The 18,769-nt window shown below is 35.4% G+C and overlaps 1 protein-coding gene across 4 annotated transcripts in view; it reads right to left on the bottom strand.

The window, feature by feature from the left end:
- The window catches only part of Cdh18 (cadherin 18), a 756,186-nt gene that overhangs the window by 221,965 nt on the left and 515,452 nt on the right, over positions 1-18,769 (bottom strand). For all 4 annotated transcript variants that reach the window (XM_041632191.1, XM_041632192.1, XM_041632190.1 and 1 more), the window contains one exon: positions 5,577-6,056. In XM_041632191.1, the coding sequence (XP_041488125.1) occupies positions 5,577-5,804 (228 nt within the window). In that variant the 5' untranslated portion in view covers positions 5,805-6,056. The remainder of the gene's footprint in view (positions 1-5,576; positions 6,057-18,769) is intronic.

Genomic DNA, 18,769 nt, shown 5'->3' with positions numbered 1-18,769 from the left:
ATGGTAACTTTTAAAAAATAGTCCTAGCAATTGCCTTTTTAAATATACCTTTATTTTTGTGCATAGTCAATTCTGTTCAATGGAGTCAGAAAGACCAACCTCTTAAGTAGTAGAGAAATCAAGAATGCCAATTTACGGTTGCTCCCTAGTTTTTTCTAATTTATAACAGAAAACTGAACATGTATTACAAAAACATGTGAAGCTGTGACACCAAACCACATTATACCACACAGTTTATAAAATACTACGCTTGAAAAATTAAGTTGTTAATTAATTGTCTTTATTACAAGAGGTCCAATATATTTATTCAAATATTCACTTCTTCAAAAAGAATAAAATAAGGTAGATGTGAGTTTATATTTGTAATACCAGCTTTTGTTCAATACAGGCATTAGCCCTTCTGGAGAGATATGATTTCTATGCAAAAAACTGTGTGTTTGTTTGATGTGGAGGTCCCTGCAAGGATCAGGACCTATGGGAAGCAAACCACAAGAGACAAAAAAGGAACACTTGTTTCAGCCCAAATTAGTTGGTGCTAGTTCACACTTCTAGAGAAGTCTGACATCAGGCAAGTTATTGTAAGCAGATTTAAATAAGTAGAATTTTGCAGAAAATAAAAACATAAAAAAACTTCTTTGTGTAATGCAATCTTTGATGCAGGAGAAGTCATAATTATATCGAACTGAAAGTACATATGCTCATGAAGATGGATTCAATAGCGTAAGGGCCTAGGATGAATATTTAGCTAAAATTCATAGCACCTGTGTGCTCATTTGAAAGAAAATGGCCCCCAATTGGGAGTGGTACTATTAAGAGATGTGGCCTTGTCAAAGGAAGGATGTTACTGTGGGAGTGAGCTTTGAGGTCTATGCCCAGTGTCACAGATTCCTGACACTGCCAAGGGATCAAGATTTACAACTCCCAGCTTCTTTGCAGCACCATGTAAGCTTGCATGCCACCTGCCACGATGATAATGGACAAATCCTCTGAAATGTAAGCTAGCCCCAATTAAGGTTTTTTTTTTTTTCTTAAAACAGTTTCCTTGGTCGTGGTGTCTCTCACAGCAATAAAACCCTAAGGAAGAAAACCTGACTTCCATATCAAACAAAAACTATTTAGTAAATTTTGCTATCATTTGAGTTAAAATTGTTTGTGATGTATTTGTTAATATTGGTGGTAAATTAATATCACATCAACAACCTAAATTTTCTTCTCTGATGAATATTTGTTTATTTTTTCAGTAGGGTTGCTTTTTATATTAAACTTTAAAAACACAGAACATATTAAAAATGTTTGATTTCATGTATCAAATAATGTGTTTGTTGAGATAAAAAGATGAGTCGTTCTTTGCATTTCTCAGAAAACCAAAACTTTAAAGTTGTACAGCTATCAAATCTAGAAAAAGAGAGAGAAGATCCATAAGAAATATGACAATGGAACTGCCAAGAAAAATAAATAAATTTGAAAAATCAGACTTGACAATCAAATGCATGATTTACAATAATTCAGTAAAAAATAAATCAAAAGTAGTACAAATTACATTATAAGTGATCATGGATACGAGAAAGGGCAAACAAAAGCAGATGGAATTTTAAAAATGTATCCTTTTGTATTTAATCCAGAAAATAAAAGGAACAGTTTAACTCTAGTTCTCATCATGAAACTAGAAATAAATCAAGCAAATTATGTTGAAAGGAACTTTCAGCAGATGTGGTAGCACACATCTTTTTATTCCCTGCATTTGGGAAGCATAAGCTAGTTGCCTTGAAAAACCAAAGCGGGAAAAAGAACCTCATAAGTCTCCAAACAACACAGGCTATTTGACCTTGATTACCAACAATAACACTATTGTAAGACCTTAATGCTCAAGACACCGTGTCTTTGGATATATGGCTTAGAGACTTTAACTTCAATTGATGAGAAAAAAAAATCCATTTTTAAGAACTGTCTTGCATGCTGATGTACATGCTAAGAAGAGAAAAGAAAAAAAAAAAGAAAAAGGAACAGTGGTCCGATTCCAAACTAGACTATCCGTGCTACAAAACTTACCAGTGTGGCAAGATATGGTCATTTGTGCAATAATGGGAAAGATAAGAGCTTCCACATTATATTTGAAGCCTGTTACAGAAGAAGAAATTTCAATCCTGGTACTCCAATAATGGTTAAACTCCATGACAGGAGGTCATAGTCTTTAGGATAGTATTTGCTAATATTATTTTGCTAAATAGTGATAGTCTCAAGTTTTCTTTTAAATATTGTACTCATGCCATTGACCTGGGATTCTCTATACTTCAGTCAGATAAGCTTCATTTTTTGCAGTGGGCAGGGGTCAATGGAGAGATGTTTAACTGTTTTCCATTCTGAGAATGAAAGACTGAATGCACAGCATTAAACTGTATATCTTCGCCACACCTGAAAGACTCAGGAAAAATTAGGAACACAAGAGCAACAGAAGGACAAGGAACACTATGAAATGCTATCCCTGGACATGGCAGGGCTACCACAGTCTTGAACTCACAGCTTCTGTGGTCTACTGAATAAGACCTATCCAAGACAAAAACAGCTAAATTCCGTCTAGAATATTTGCCAGTCTCAATCCCTGACTTAAATCGAAAAAGGCTATACTGGCAGGTGATTGCTACTCATGAAGGAAGGAACAGTCTTATTTTTAAAGAATTAGCTAGCTTCCCCATGATCATGTGGATGGCTCCAGAACAATGTATATATCACCTATAATTAAACCAACTATTAGCACTGCTAATATGAGATAGGGGAGCAGTAGTTGGATTCAGAGGATTATGATGGAAGAAGTATATGAGAAGGAGGAGGAGGAAAAGAAGTTGGTAGGAGGATTTTTTGAGGGTGATATAGGATAGGTGAGTGAGGCAAAAGCACAGGTGGATACAGGAATATATATATATATATATATATATATATATATATGAAATTTTAAAGTATTTTAGAATATAAGGCCTCAATATATGTATTATATAGATGATAACATATATAAATGAGCTTAATGAATTAGCTTTTATTTTATCTTATTATATTTTATTTTTTCATTATTTCTTAGAATTCTGATTGTTTTCTAATGAGAGACAGAAAGTGGATAGATCAGGATGGGAAAAGAAAGGAGGAACTGAATGTAGTAGAGCAAAGGTAAAACATAAACAGAATACATTATGCTAAAAATACTCTATTTCAAAAAATGGGAGGGAACATCAAAAAAAGGAAAAAATACTAAGTTAAGAAATAAAGTCAATAAAAATGATACTATCATCTAAATACAGTATGTGAAATTAAAAATAACACAGAAGTTCCCATCTAAAATATTAATGCATTTTAAAAATTTCACACCCTGTAAATTTATCTGTGGCATACCTATTCAGACAGCCACTTCTATTTATTACTATTTAAGGTTAACATATTCTACCCCCTAAGCAAGAAGATCTACAGTTATACAAAATTTGGTATATTCATGAATCAGAATCCTACTTCAGAAAGATATTTGTGCGTACAAATATTGAATTACATCTACATATAATACTTATTCCATAATTGCATTCAATAATAGTAAAACAGACAACTCCAGTTACTTAGTACTTAACAAATTAATATTAAAATTTTAGGGACAGCACTGAAAAAGGCAATGACCTTTCAAAGTCTCTCTTATTGAAAAATACAGCCATTCACTAAAGATATTGTTGTTTTCATCTGTTGTATTAGTTATCCTGCCTACTAACATTGTTACAAAGTCCTGGGATATATCCCTCATGTAAGAATTAATATCTAAGAACTGTCTTCTGTGCCTTGAAGGCACCTAAAACATGACTCAGAAAGATTTTCCGTAAATGGCAATACTGAAGATTTTCAAATTTATTCCTTTTTTTTTTGTTCTACAGCTACTCAATTCTGCCATAATTGCATCCAAGTAGCCATAGATAATATGCAACTAAATAAATGTGGTTGAGTATCTAAATGGATGCATCTTTTGGCGTCACCAAAAATTGGTAGGTAGCACCATGATTCTTCAACTCTCCTTATCAGTTAGAAGATTTGACCTTTAAATCGGGGGGCACAATATTCGAGAAAGTAACTTAGAACCAATCCTTTCATTAAGGCATCATCTTTGTTCAGCCTAATTATGCACGAGAGGAAGCAAAAAAAAATGACCTATTCTTTGTTCACCTCTTCTAGAAAATTTTATTGATTTAGCATTGATTTAAATTAACATCATATTTTCATAGAATGTATAGTAAAATGCATGTTAATTATGTACCTTTATATTGTTGTATCATCAAAGAATGATTTTTTACTATTTCTCTTGTTTTAATATCTATTTCAAAAACTAAAAGATTATTAAAAGGATATAGATGTTTATAATAGATAAATTATTTGCAATGCACTATGCTATGTTTTAATGTTCATGCACTTATCATTCCTTAGAACACATTGAGTGGTAAAAACACACGATGCATGCAGATGAATCATTTGTTTCATTTTGATATGTGAATGTGAATATCACGGAATTGTTTCAAATCTTTCTCGGTGTTCTGTATACAGACCCCCCTCAACTTCTACATACTACAGATAGCACAGCTGCATCCCAATCTCTGATGGGCCACATTATTGATTGCTTCTGATCCTGCACAGTCTGCATATGAGGTAAGTACCATGGTTTGGATCAAGAACTATTTTTTTAATCAGTGGTGATAAAACAAGAGTAAATAGCCACTCAGGGAAAAGGAAGGTGCTGAGCCTGCAGTCAGTGCTCTGAATTCCGTGCTAGCTGCTGGTCTGAAGGGTGTTAAACAGACGAAATTACAGCTGCTTTCACAAATCAGCAATTAATCAGAATTAAGCTTTCCCACTGCATTTTTGTTCTAAAAATGAGGTGGTGCTCTTATAATGAATACATGGTTTCCTCAAAATGTTGACATGGCACTCTGTTTTTAAGAAAACGGAAGTTGATCTGACATTATTAATAATTTGCTAACTACATTCTTTTGTGATTTTTTAATCAACATCTCAATCACTTTTAAGCTACATAGAATATATAGCAACATATAAATTATTCATAGATATTAGGCAATATGTTCATGTAATTTAGCAAGCTAATTTAGGAATACAACATAACAAGTGAAATAATTATTCAATGTTAAGAGGTAAAGTATTATTTAAGATCATGTCCATGAGCCAGAAGAAAAATCAAAAAAGGTAGCAATCAATATCAATAGACCGATCAGAACAATTGTGAATTTTGGTACAATTTTATGATATCAAGGACAAAGGTATTTGATTGCATGCCCAATAAAAACTTCCAGTACAGGGAAAAGACAGCATTAATGCAGATGCATAATTCAGTATGTTTGAAACACTTTTTAAAACAGATGTAACCTGAGATGTTCCTGTTTTCCACAATAATTTTGATTTTTGCAGTTTAAGGAATGGCTTTCTATAAAACACGCCGCATGATATTTTTCCTTCATTTGCCAGCTCCACCTTCATTTCACCACAGAGTTTCTCAAAAGAAGAAGAAATAACAAGCAATTCCAAAGGAATCAAAACAAACTTACTTTTCCGACATACTGTGGATCTGGTCCCATATGTTCTTCTAAAACAAAGAACTGGTTCCATACCCATCCCCTCTTGGGACGATGGTGGACTTCCGTCTCCCCTTCAGTGTGTTTGGTTTGGTTTCTGGTCACCTTGATGGAGCTGTGGTGAGCCGTTCCATAACACCTCTGCACGAAACAGAGACACACAAGGACTGGGCAGATGCAAGATGTGCTCGTCACTTTCATTGTAAAGATCACTTCCCGTTCACACTCCTTCTTGTCTTTGTGGACTACAGAGGCTCAGTGTGCATTCAAGAGGAAAGGCGAAGCATCTTTTGGAAGGACAGTCCAAAGTAGGTCATTTAGTCTGTCCATGATTTAACTGCCCATCAACATAGGTCAGACCATATTTACATCCTTATTCATGGCTGCAATCTCAGGGGCAGCCATTAGATCCCACGTTGTCTCTGTAGGTGAACCCAGCTCATCATTTTCTACCTAATGGGAAGAGAAAATTTGTACAAGTTACTAAACATCTGAATTTTAATACATGTTCTGAAGACAAATGGTTTTTCACTAAGGCATGTAGATGATGGTTGTGAATTTGCCTAGAAGACACACTTCTGTGCTTTGCTGTAAAGGTATTTTTGAGAGATTTGACTGAGGCTAAAATAATTCTGAATGTGGATCTTCACACTCCATGGAGCAGGATTCTGGATAAAATGAAAGAAGGAAGAGGATAAAAATATAAAGCTGAACTCACATGTATCTCTTGTTGCTCCCTGACTGTGGATACAATGAAATCACAGACTTCACACTCCCTTGGCTAGCCTTCATTGCCATGAAAGACTACACCTATGCAAACCCTGAGTCAAAACAAATCTTTCCTCCCTTAAATTACATCTTCTATGGTATTTGGTTCCAGCACTAAGAAAAGTAACCAATGAAGCTGTAAAATGATAATGTGTAAATGTTTTCAAAAATACACATAAACACTCGTGCTTGAATATATTTTATATGTAATTTCCTACCTTTAACTGTCAGCCTTAATTGCACATGTACTTATATATGTAATCCTATATTATATGTTTGGTAGATATAAGAAAAATTAATGTGCATATTACAAATTAGTGCTGGAGGGAAATCTACAACCACTAATTTACTACAAACAATCTATAAATATTGGTTATTATATATAGAGAAGTGTGATCTTCACTCCCATCAACAAAAGTTCTTACAACAGACCGAGAACACTACAGAAAACCATAGCCATTCAAACTCCAGAATTATGGAGGACAGTCCTAATGGATACATTTACAAAACACTCCCCTAACATTCAGGTATCATTGTGGAAGACAGGATGGAAAGACTGTAAGACCCAGAAAAACAGGGAGTTTGCTGGGAAATAGATAGTGTCTCGTAGTAACAAAGGAAGCCATGGCCATAAATTCACACCTAGATGACCACCAAAACTGAGCTAAACAAGGGTGATAGCAATGAACATACCATACTGCAATGTGGAATTAGAGTCCATGAGGCATCAACCTTATACAAAGACTAAAAGCAACTTGGTAAATATGGTAATGGAAAGAGGGCCTTCTTAGGAAAGAGCATACCAAATTGCTGTCCAGTGACAAATGGAGAGCCCTGGAAACAGCTCCAAAGCTGGTGGAAATGTAAACTCTTACGTCCACTTTGGATATCAGTATGACAATTTCTCAGAAAATTGGAAATCAACGTGCCTCAAGACCCAGGAAATGCACTATTGAGCATATACCCAAAGGATGCTCAATCATACTGCAAGGACATTTGTTCAACTATGTTCATAGAAGCATTATTTGTAATTACCAGAATGTCAAAACATCCCAAATGACCCTCAACCAAATAATGGATAAAGATACTGTGGTACATTTATACAATGGAGGACTACTCAGTGATAAAAAACAATGACATCTTGAAATTTGCATGCAAATATATGGAACTAGAAAAACATCTTTAGTAAGGTAGCCTAGGTCCAGAAAGATGAGCATGGTATGTATTCACTCATGAGTGGATACTAGCAGTAAAACAATGGATAACGAGCCTATAGTTCATAACCCCAGAGAAGCTAAATAACAAGGAGAATAATAACAGAAACATATATACCCCTGGGTAGGGGAAATAGACAAAATCTCCTGAGAAAATTGGTAGCATGAGATTGGGTGAAGGGAGGGCTGAATGGAAGCAGGAGGTGACAAGGGGAGGGGGAGGAGAACAGGAGGGAAAGGCACAGATGAGAAGGCAGAAGGACAGGGATGGAGAGCAAGGAAAGATGTATCTTGATTGAGTGAGTCATATGGGGCTTGTAAGAAACCTGGCACTAGGGAAATTCCCAGGAATCCACAAGGATGACCCCAGTTAAGACCCTAAGCAATAGTGGAGAGGGTGCCTGAACTGGTCTTTCCCTATATTCAAATTGATGACTATCTTAAATGTCACCATAAACCTTAAAACAGCAACTAAAGGAATCAGAGGCAGAGATCCACAGCAGAACAATAGGCTGAGCTTCCAAAGTCTACGCTAAAAGAGGGAGGAGTGAGAATATGAGCAAAGAGATCAAGACCATGATGCAGATGCCCACTAAAACAGCTTACCTGAGCTCACCAATTCTGGCATGATGGTAAAGAAACCATCATAGGACCAAACTGGGCCCTCTGAATGTGAGTGACAGTTGTATGGCTAGGGCAGATGGTGGGGCCACTGGCGGTGATAGGATTTATCCCTACTGCTTGTACTGGCATTTTGGAACCCAATCTCTCTCTCTCTCTCTCTCTCTCTCTCTCTCTCTCTCTCTCTCTCTCTTTTTTTTTTTTTCGAGTCAGGGTTTCTCTGTGGTTTTGGAGCCTGTCCTGGAACTAGCTCTTGTAGACCAGGTCTCGAACTCACAGAGATCCGCCTGCCTCTGCCTCCCGAGTGCTGGGATTAAAGGCGTGCGCCAGCCCCGCCCGGCTGGAACCCAATCTCTTAGAAAGGATAATTTGTTCAGCCTAGATATAGTGGGGAGATCCTTGGTTCTGCCTCAAATCAATGTGTTATACTTTCTTGACTCCCATGGAAGCCTTATCCTTTCTGAGGAATGGATGGGAGGGTGGGGTCTAAGGGTTAAGCCAGAGAGAAAGGGATAAGAGGAGAGCATGGGAACTGGGTTGGCATGTTAATTGAGAAAAGATTGGTTTTGTGTGTGTGTGTGTGTGTGTGTGTGTGTGTGTGTAGTGTGTGTGTGTAGAGTGGGAAGGCCATATGGGAACTGGGTTGGTATGTTAATTGAGAAAAGATTGGTTTTCTATATATGTGTGTGGACAGACACACAGACACACACACTACACGTTTCTATCAGTGCCATCACAAAAGTCAAATGGCACATAAAGTGCTTAGTCATTAAGAAAATGTTGTGGAACAGATGAAGATCATTGGGACATTATATGCAGCTGCAAATCATACCAGGCTTGAGAAACAGGTTCACAGAGTAAAGTATAAATGAGAATGCCATCTGGGCTCATCCGTGGCTTCATACATTTTCTCAGGTACTTCTCATGTTTCTCTAAAGTGTGGACTTTATATCCAGGCAAAAGTCAAATATCCAAGCTGGGGGATGACTTCAATAAAGATTTGATTTTACTACACATTTTATTTTTTGCTGCTGTATCAAGAAAAGCTTTCAGGAAATACAGTGGTAACATTTCCAACAGTAAAAAGTTTTTATTGGTTCATATAAAAAAATCCAGGATCTCAACTTAGATTTTGTTATATTTAAAGACAGTGTGACTTGCTTACTTGATAAGGAACATGAAATGTCTTATGTACTTCTGTATTAAAGTCTACTCCACATTGAAAGATAAATATACTATAAGGTATAGATAAATGAATTATATTGAGGTAGGCATAGCATTATGCTTAATTATTTTTTTAAAAAACTAAATCATCATTCACAGCTTTATTTTTATGTATAGTTGGAAAAATGACATTATGTGGTTAGTGATGACAATGTTTCAGACCATCCATAGTCCTTTTTTATCTATAAGGAACTTTTCTAATAAATTAGATTTGATGTTTATGACATTTTATTTCAGGTATAAGATTTGTGTAGAAGTAAAACTGGGGTCATATTTCAATATTCTGACAAATGTGCTATTCACATTTTACACTATTTTGAGAGAGCAGGGATAGATATATGTTTCACTGGTTTTATTTAAAATGATTCAAAATTTCCTGTAGTTTATAAAATAAAAAGAGTATTATTCTAGGTCCAAGTTGTACAGGCACTGGAAAGAGAGTCAAAACTCACCAAATTTAAAAATAATTAAAAAGAAATTTAAAGTAATTCCCCAGTATTCCTATTTGCATGACCCAAGCACTTCAAGTCTCAATGATCACATTTACTTAAACTTTTGACTGAGGTAATTGCCTTCAATGTTCATTCCACTTTACTTAATACCAAATTATTTTGGTGATATATTTTTAATTCCTCGTGGACTTTTGTCAACTAATGAATTTCAAGGAAAGATATTTTAGTAACACTTCTTAGACTCCAAGGTGAGAAATACGTAGAAGGTGATATTACCTTAATGCTTTCTCACCATTTGGTGTGATTTTTCAAATGAAATTAATATCATTGCTCTTTATTAATAACTTAACAAAGCATAATTCAAGAGTGCAATGTGATAAAAGTTACTTTTGAAATGCTTTACACATACGATGAATGAGTGATCTTCTTTACAATGTTGACCCTGTGTATCACTGTAAAAATATGGAAATGCATTTTCAACTGCCTGCCTGTTAAAAGTTGTAAGCTTTTGTGACAGTTATGAAAAGTAATAAATATGTTGAAGAAATGAGAGAAATAAACATAACTATTGAGTTTTTTTAACGTATTTTCCTAACTCAGCCGATATGTCATAGTCCAACAGTGACTGTACGTGTTGAAGCCACCTCCAGTGGCAAATACACGATTGTTTCTCTATCTTACCCACATTATTTCCTACTTCTCTCTAAACACAGTTCTTAGGGAGTCTCCTCACTTCAGCTAGTAATAAAATAATCCTTCAAACTCGCATTTGTAACTTCCCAGAGAAAATCTAGGTATGTGCTAAAAAAAATAGAATTTCTAGTATGAGCGTGATTGCAATAATGCCCCCCAAAATGTAATATCTGAAGAAGAGAATATATGAACAGCATAAAGAACATTTCTCTCCCTTGTGTTCTGTGTTCTGCCTGCGTTGTCTGACATTGCTTGCAGATTTTCATCGCAGGCACATGGAAAGAAAATCACTTTTCAGAAAAGGAGTTAATAAACCAGTACTATCAGGAGACCTGGCCTATAGTGTTCATTTTAAAGAGTAATATGCAATTTATATTTGTATTTTTTGTGATTCATATTTATTTCTTACACTCCAAATATCATTTCTTGTAAATAAGACCTTTGACTTGAACCACTTTTTAATTTAAATTTATGAATCTTAGATTTAAAAAAAGTCTGGGGGGACTCTTCTATTTTAAAAAAAAATTCCTAAAGCACCAAGATAGAAACCAGGCTCGTCATGAATTCATGGTCCTTCTTATTCCGTTTCTTCAGTATATAGTATCAATGTACATCCTCACAAATGGGAATTAAAATGGAATGTGGCGTTGAAGAGATATTTCTCAAAAGAAGAAATACAAATGAATAAAAGTACTTTAAGAAGTGTTCAGCATCCTTAGCTATTAGGAAATAAAAATTGAAAGTACCTCCCCCAATGAAAAAAATTTTGAAATTAAGAAAACAAATGACAGCAAATTCCAGTAATGATGTAGAAAAAGGGCCCATGCGCTGTTGTTGGGATGCAAACTGATGCAGCTCTTATCAAATCAGTGTGGTGTTTTCAACAAAAATTCTGTTTAGATTTATCATTTGACCTACTATACCACTTCATTTCCCACTACAGATATGCATGCCCTTTCATGATCATCTTCTCTATTCCTAATGTCTGTGCATGGTAACAGTCTCTATTTTCATTAGCTAATAAATGAAAATATTTATATACCATGTACCCATATACCTTGAAATTTTATTTAACTGAAAAAATAAAGAAATTTGCAAGTCAGTATACAGAAGTAGAGAAATGTGCTGTATGAGGTAGCCTGGATTCAGATATACAAATGGCAAATGTTCGAGCTCACTATGGATCGTGTTTTTACCTTAGACTTTATGGTGAAAGGAGCCAAGAAACAAGTAAGAGGCTAATGTGGGCGGGGGGGGGGGGAGACTTGACAGGGGAGGGATCATAGAGAACAAGTGATATGAAGGGGGAAAGTAGGGATAAAAATGAGAGTGGTTTTAAAAGGGGAGAAGTGGGATGAGACTGTAGGACACAGGAGATGTAGGATGGGGGGTTCAAATTCTGTCGATGTGTAAAAAAGTATATATTATATACTATGCAATGAGGTCACTTGGAGTTATTATATAGGGAAGGTAATAATGCTCTTTCCAGAAACCATAGGCTGTCAATTAAAAAAAAAATCAGTGCCAAATATCAGATACTTCTACCATGTTGTTGGCCAGGAACATGCCAAAGACTACTACTAAGAATAACAACATCTTGGTAACAGAAAATACAGAAATCAAGTTCATACTAGAAGGTGCCACCAGGTTGCTGAGGATGAAAAGTGTGTGAGACATTGTATGTCATAACGATTTGCTTGGCAAGTTGCAGTCATGGGTGCATACAGAATATAAATGTTATGAGGGTAATTACCTTCTTTCTGACTGGATTTAAGAAATGATCTACAGGAGGAAACACATGCCCAGTACTCTAAATCTATCAGGGAAGCCACAGCTCAGGGACTCATATACTACAGGCTAGATACTCCTGTTATTATTTTGTCAAATGGATACACTATCAAATTGCTTTCTCATCCATATCAAAAGTTTATTTATGCAGTGGACACAGATAATCCCAAATGGTTAAGGTGCAGAGAGTAAGTATGCATTGCTCAGATTTAAATGAGGCATTTATATTACACCCCCTCCCTGAGAGGTTTAGGATTATAGAATATTGAAGGAAAAGAACTCGCAGGGAACATTATAATAGCTACAGTTGATTTGGGAGTCCCCTCTGTGTGTTGTGATTACCATTAATTAATAAAGAAACTGCCAAAAAAAAAAAAAAAGAAAGAAACTGCCTTGGCCTGTAGATGGGGCAGAACATAGGTAGGCAGAGAGGACTGGACTGAATGCTGGGTAAAAGACGGATTCAGGGAGACACTATGGAGCCACCGCCAGAGTCAGACATAATGGAACTTTGCTGGTAGGTCACAACGTCGGGGTAATATACAGATTTATAGAAATGGGTTAAATTAAGATATAAGAGTTAACCAAAAAAGAAGCTAGAGCTGATGGGACAAGCCGTGAATTAATACAGTTTCTGCGTGGTTATTTTTGTGCTAAGCTAGCCAGGCAGCCGAGACAAACAAATGGGCCCTCCCTCCAACATACAGGTTAGGGAGAACAGAGCAAAATTATTTCTTCTGAACATTATCTAACTGTTATAAACTCGCAGAAGCTCAAGTTAGCAGCCGAAATTCACACCATGCTACAATCCAGACTGAAGAGTGAGAGCAAGATCCCAACCAATCTGAGCTGACGAGTTCTAGGCAGGTAATATCTATTGGAAGAACAAGAGTCAATTTTTGTTAAGACAAGGGTCTCTGCTTAGTTAATGATTACACAGTGAGTGGCCCAATATCCACATGTATAAGCAGCACATCTTGGACTCTGCATATATATTTTTTAAAAAGGACATAACGTTGAAAAGAAGATGGGACAAATCTAGAAGAGTTACTAATAAAAGTGTGGAATAAATATGATCAAAATGTGTTTGTTATATGCACATCTAAAATTCTCAGATAATTAAAAAGTAGAATAGCATGTTACACTTTCTATTTTATGTTTTGAAAATTATCTTCATAAAAGTTTAATGATTTTTTTCTAAATGACCCTTCCACTATTTGTATAAATGACAGGACAAATAGTATTGCATAACTTCATAAAACATAATTACCTTGAACTTTAAAGTCTTGCATTATGTATTATTGGTATAGCTTATTCAATTTATCTAAAGCAATAGTGCCTTAAATATATGAGATACTATAAACCATATTGGATGTAATTTACTTAGGAATTAGTTTTATTTGTTAATCAGTAATGACCTTTTTATGAATAAACAGCAGGAGCATTGTTATCCAATGTTGTACATACTTAGAAAAAACACCCATAGGAAAAGTTTCAATATATTTACTAAGTGAATATAAGTAAATGCGAATCCACTCTGAGCAAGTATATTTTATAATAAACAATGTTACCAAATCTTGAGGAAATAAGGCTATCTTGGAACCGTCAAAATGAAATTTCAATGCAGATATCAGACCTAGACTGGAATGGACATCTGAATCAGCATTCTGCAGTTCAGTATGTCTGATCAACAGAGTTCCTTTCTGAGAATGACTCATTCTGAAAAGAGAGCAACCTTACTCTTCCCGTGACAGGTTCTTTAGCAATCCTGAGACTGCCAGGCATACTAAATATGAGATGGTTGTATTTGGATATCTTAATTGCAGTCATTAGCTATGAAAATTACAGATCTGGAATAAAAGATCATTATCTTTTCCTTAGTTGTGATTCTTTATGTATGCTACATGGTGATATTCTAAACTAAGACACATGGCACCTAGAGGATTTTAGTATTTAGCTTTTGTCACAGAGCCCAAGGATATTCACTGGCCTGTGATACATAGACACAGCTTTCTTTATGAGCTGGACATGTCTTCAGACACTTGTTTGATCCTGGAATTACAGCTTTCGCAGACTCCTGTATCCACTCACAATTACATGTGTACAATTCTTACTTCAAGTCTCTTTCTTCAGTATATCATGGTATCTACATCTTAGCTTTTAATTATATTATTTCATCCCTTAGCGCTCCATTTTAACTCTTTTCTCTGTAACTTGTGGCAGCTTTTACTTCATACTATACAATTTGTGAGTTGAATAATTAAATTCACCCCTCCATCTGCCAATTAGTATAAATAGTTTTTGCTTAAAGTCCAAATGCAAATTTGTGTGCACCACATAGAATCATCGAGAGCCTTCCTCAGCCCTTTGTCTCTGACTCAGTATCTCACCTCCTGCCATAATTAATACAACTGTGCCAGGTCAAGCTGTTTGCTTGCAGGAAGGATAAAACATCATTCTCCTCCTTCACACAGTGGCACATGTGTGGAATCACTGCATATGAAAGACTAAAGCAATGAGGCTGGGTGATGTGTGCTTGGGCTGCACAGTGAGATTTAGGCAAGCTTGCATTACATAAAGACCTTCTCTGAAAACTAACAAATGAAAAGGAAAAATTTACTATAATTCTCTTACCCTTCACTTGAAAATTCAAACATCAAAGTTCATTGTGGTATCCCTTGTCTCTAAGCATCTATACTCTGATCTGATTTATTCTAGAGAAGTCTGCTATTTGTCTTGTTTTGTCAAAATCGTTGACAAAAGCAGTTTAAAGGCGAAAGGGTGCATTTTGGCTCACACTTTGGGGATATAGTCTTCCTCAGGGAAGGAAGATTTGTGAACACCACGTCATTTTATAGTCAATCACAAAGCAGAAAGTGACCCATGATTATACTGAGCTCACTTTATCTCTTTAATTTATAGTTGAACTCCAAATCGTGCACAGGGTCATGATTAAGGTAAACCTTTCTAACTCAAATGACATCATCTCTAAAATCTCTTTTAGGATTTTATAGAATCATATATCTTTGTTAATTCTAGATCTTGTGAAGTGAACACTGATGGCCATCACACTTCTGTATCCAAGTTGTAGTCTCTTCACATTTAATGGATTTTTTGTTGTTGTTGTTGTTCCTGTGCTAACTGGTTTAGTTTGTTTCATTATTGTAGCCAGTGAGTAAACATTTGTAGAGTGAGGAAGAAAATAAATAAAAACGTGAACAAATTAATCCTGACTCTGGCAGTTCTTCCATTGTTAAGATAGTTAGCTTTAATTTGTGTCTTTTAAAACTGTGCTGTAGAATCAAAGGAATTTAAAACATGTGTTGACACAGTTAAGACACCCTGCCTTTGACTTTAAGTTGTGTTAAATCAACTTTCAAGTTACCAGATAATAAATTTCCATTTTAATAATAAAATTTTTCTTTTAATAAATTCTTTTATAGAGAGAGAAGATTGATAGAAAATCAGTCTTATTCTTGCTGACCTTATCTCCAAAGCTCCGATTATCCCCATGGGTTTGGTTAGTAAAGGCTTTGTGGCATGTGTTCCTGCTGCACTGCAGCAGACATGGCCCAGAAGGCAGCCGGCCTTGGTTAAGTGCCTAAGGGCAACAGGACCAGTATGTAAAGCTTCTAACGATATCCTGATTTTGGAAAATATACCAAAACTAGGAAACTCCTCCTTGACGTAAGATGCGCAATCCCAAGGATTGATAGAAATAGGGTTGTGTATGGTTCTTTAAGTAAACTCCTTGCCCTATTTTTAATCTCTTTTCCTTCTGGGGTCAAATAATGGGTATATTGGTTTGTTCGATGGTGCCCATAAATTACTTAGACATTATTCTCTGTTTCAGAGACAATATCCAGTGAACTGTCTTTATAGTCCCTGGTTCGCTTTCAGCTTACAAAACCCACTGGAGAACTCTTATAGTGAAGAAGTCCCAATTCAACAATTGCACTGCTCATTTCTGAGATCTATGAACTTTAAAAACCCAGTTCACTATTGAAACACCCATATATTTCAAGTATTATTTCTTTTAGCTTCCTAGATACATTTTTAGATAATTTTAATTCATTAAGTCACATTTACCTTTTCTTTTTAAGGCAGTATGGATTAAATAAACATGAATTTGATTCTTAAGGCTTCTGTTTGCTTACCTTTTGTTTTTGAGCTATGAGTTGCTAACACCAACTGGTTTCAGAGCCAAGGAGATTGAAAGCACATGCTCCAGTGTCAGTAGTACTTATTATCATGTGGACTAATTGAAAATAGTATAACTAAGAATTCTTCCTGCTCCATGGTAAGAATACTAGTGAGCAAAGTTAATCACGTTTTCAAAAAAGAGCAGGCATCCAAGAAACAACAACAAAGTTGTCAAAGTTAGGTACAATAAGACAAGGCAAAAATCCTCATATTGGACATGGACAAAGAAACTCAATAAAAAGAAAAGATTAAGAAAGAGGGAATTGATCTGGGAGGTAGAGGAGGTGTGGGGTGGGGGAGCTGGAGGAGTGAAGTGAGAGGGAATTGTGGTTGTGGTCTGAATGTACTGTACAAGAGAAGAATCTATTTTCAATAAAATATATTTAAAAAGAGCTTCCCGAACTGAACTTAAAGTTTTCTTTCTTATTGAAGAATTATTTATTGTTTTACATTTTGCATTTGCTCATATGTGTGGGTAGAGGAACATGTGTACATATTTGTGCCTGTATCTCTATGAATGTGTGTAGGCAAGAAAGCAATTCTTAGTGGTGTTTTTTTTTTTTAAGGAGTCATTGAGCATTGGTTGTTTTGCTATATGAAATGCAACTTTCTTGAGGATCAAGGCTTGCCAATTAGGCTAGGCTACTTGGTTCATCAGCCCTGCATTTGCAGGTGTGCACCACCACAACAGGATTAAAGATGGGTGAGTCAGATTGCCTCCGGGACTCATGTTTGCATGGGAAGTGGTGCAGAATGACCTGTCTGCAAGATACCACATCCTTATCATTTACCAGATTATTTTTAAAAACTCTTGTGATTTAATTGTGTATTTATGTGTATGTGGGCATGTGAATAAATGAGTGCAGGTTCCCTCATAATCCGGAAGAGAGTATTCAATTTCTGGTGTGACACTTCCATGTGATGGGGAGTTTTGTCATGTGAGTGCTGTGTTCCAAACTTAGGTATTCTCCATCACAGCATTGTGTGAGCTTCAGGAACTGAACCATCTCTGCAGCCCACATTTTTAACCTATACACATAGTTTAAGGATTGCATACCCACTTCTGTTATTATGTGATTTATCCTATCATAAATTAAAAAAAAACTACTGTGTCATGGTAATTAACTACAAATAGTGTGGAAGAGACATGTGATTTTTTTCCTCAAATTATTTTCTCCATACAAGCTTAGAGAAGTAAGCCATGCATACTTAATAGAGAATTTAAATGAGATAAAGATCATACACATTATAAATGGGAAAAAATTCACTGTCTCTGAGAAAACGAACTTAGACTCATAAACAATCTATGCATAGGTTGTGTTACATCAAGTGGCAGGGATGGCTTGACTGTGAATTAGTGGTAGAGATTACACAAGAAGACTGCAGAACAGTTGCACTTCTTTGATACAGTCACTAAGCCCTATTAGAGGAGTTACTAAACTTTGAGTTATTAATAATACAATATCCATTAAACACCTCATTTTTTCAGAACAAGCATTGAAAGTCTAAGAATTTGGCTTTTACTATCTGAAAACTCATTGAGATTTTATTAGTAATTCGTTGTACATATCTCCAACTTGTGTATTATCCTGTTTATATAGCTTTATAGCTTATGGCAATTAGGAAATAAAACAGGGAAAATGCTGCATAACACAACCATCCAAAAGACTGAATATAAGGAAGCAATTCTTGGCTGTATTAATGTCCCTGTGGATAGTATTGTTAACTGCTCTTGGCTACTGAATTGAATTTTTTTTTAAGTCTTGAAGAAAGAACATTTGCACCATGAAAATAAAACTGCAATGGAATCATGTACAATCCTCTGATATATTACTCTAGTAATATATATTACTCTAGTAATATATATCTAGTAATATATCTAGTAATATCTATATACTGCAGATAGGGTTTCCTGGGGAAATATATATTACTCTAGTAATATGTATCTAGTAATATATCTAGTAATATATCTAGTAATATCTATATACTGCAGATAGGGTTTCCTGGGGAATTTGCAACATTTTAAACACACTTGCTAAAATGTAGTCTTATAAAATAAAGGCTTTTAAGTTGATGTTGTTATGGGAAATATTTCAGAATCTTCTATATCTAAAATTCACCCCCTGTAATTATGACTACATTCTTCATGTAATAATTGTTATCATGGAAATATTTATTTTTATGCTTCTGTTATTTGGTCTTA

This window comes from Microtus oregoni, unplaced genomic scaffold, assembly GCF_018167655.1.
Source record: "Microtus oregoni isolate MIOR12 unplaced genomic scaffold, Mior012 000040F_ref0000088, whole genome shotgun sequence".
Lineage (NCBI taxonomy): Eukaryota > Metazoa > Chordata > Mammalia > Rodentia > Cricetidae > Microtus > Microtus oregoni.
This window is presented reverse-complemented; position numbering and strand designations above follow the sequence as displayed.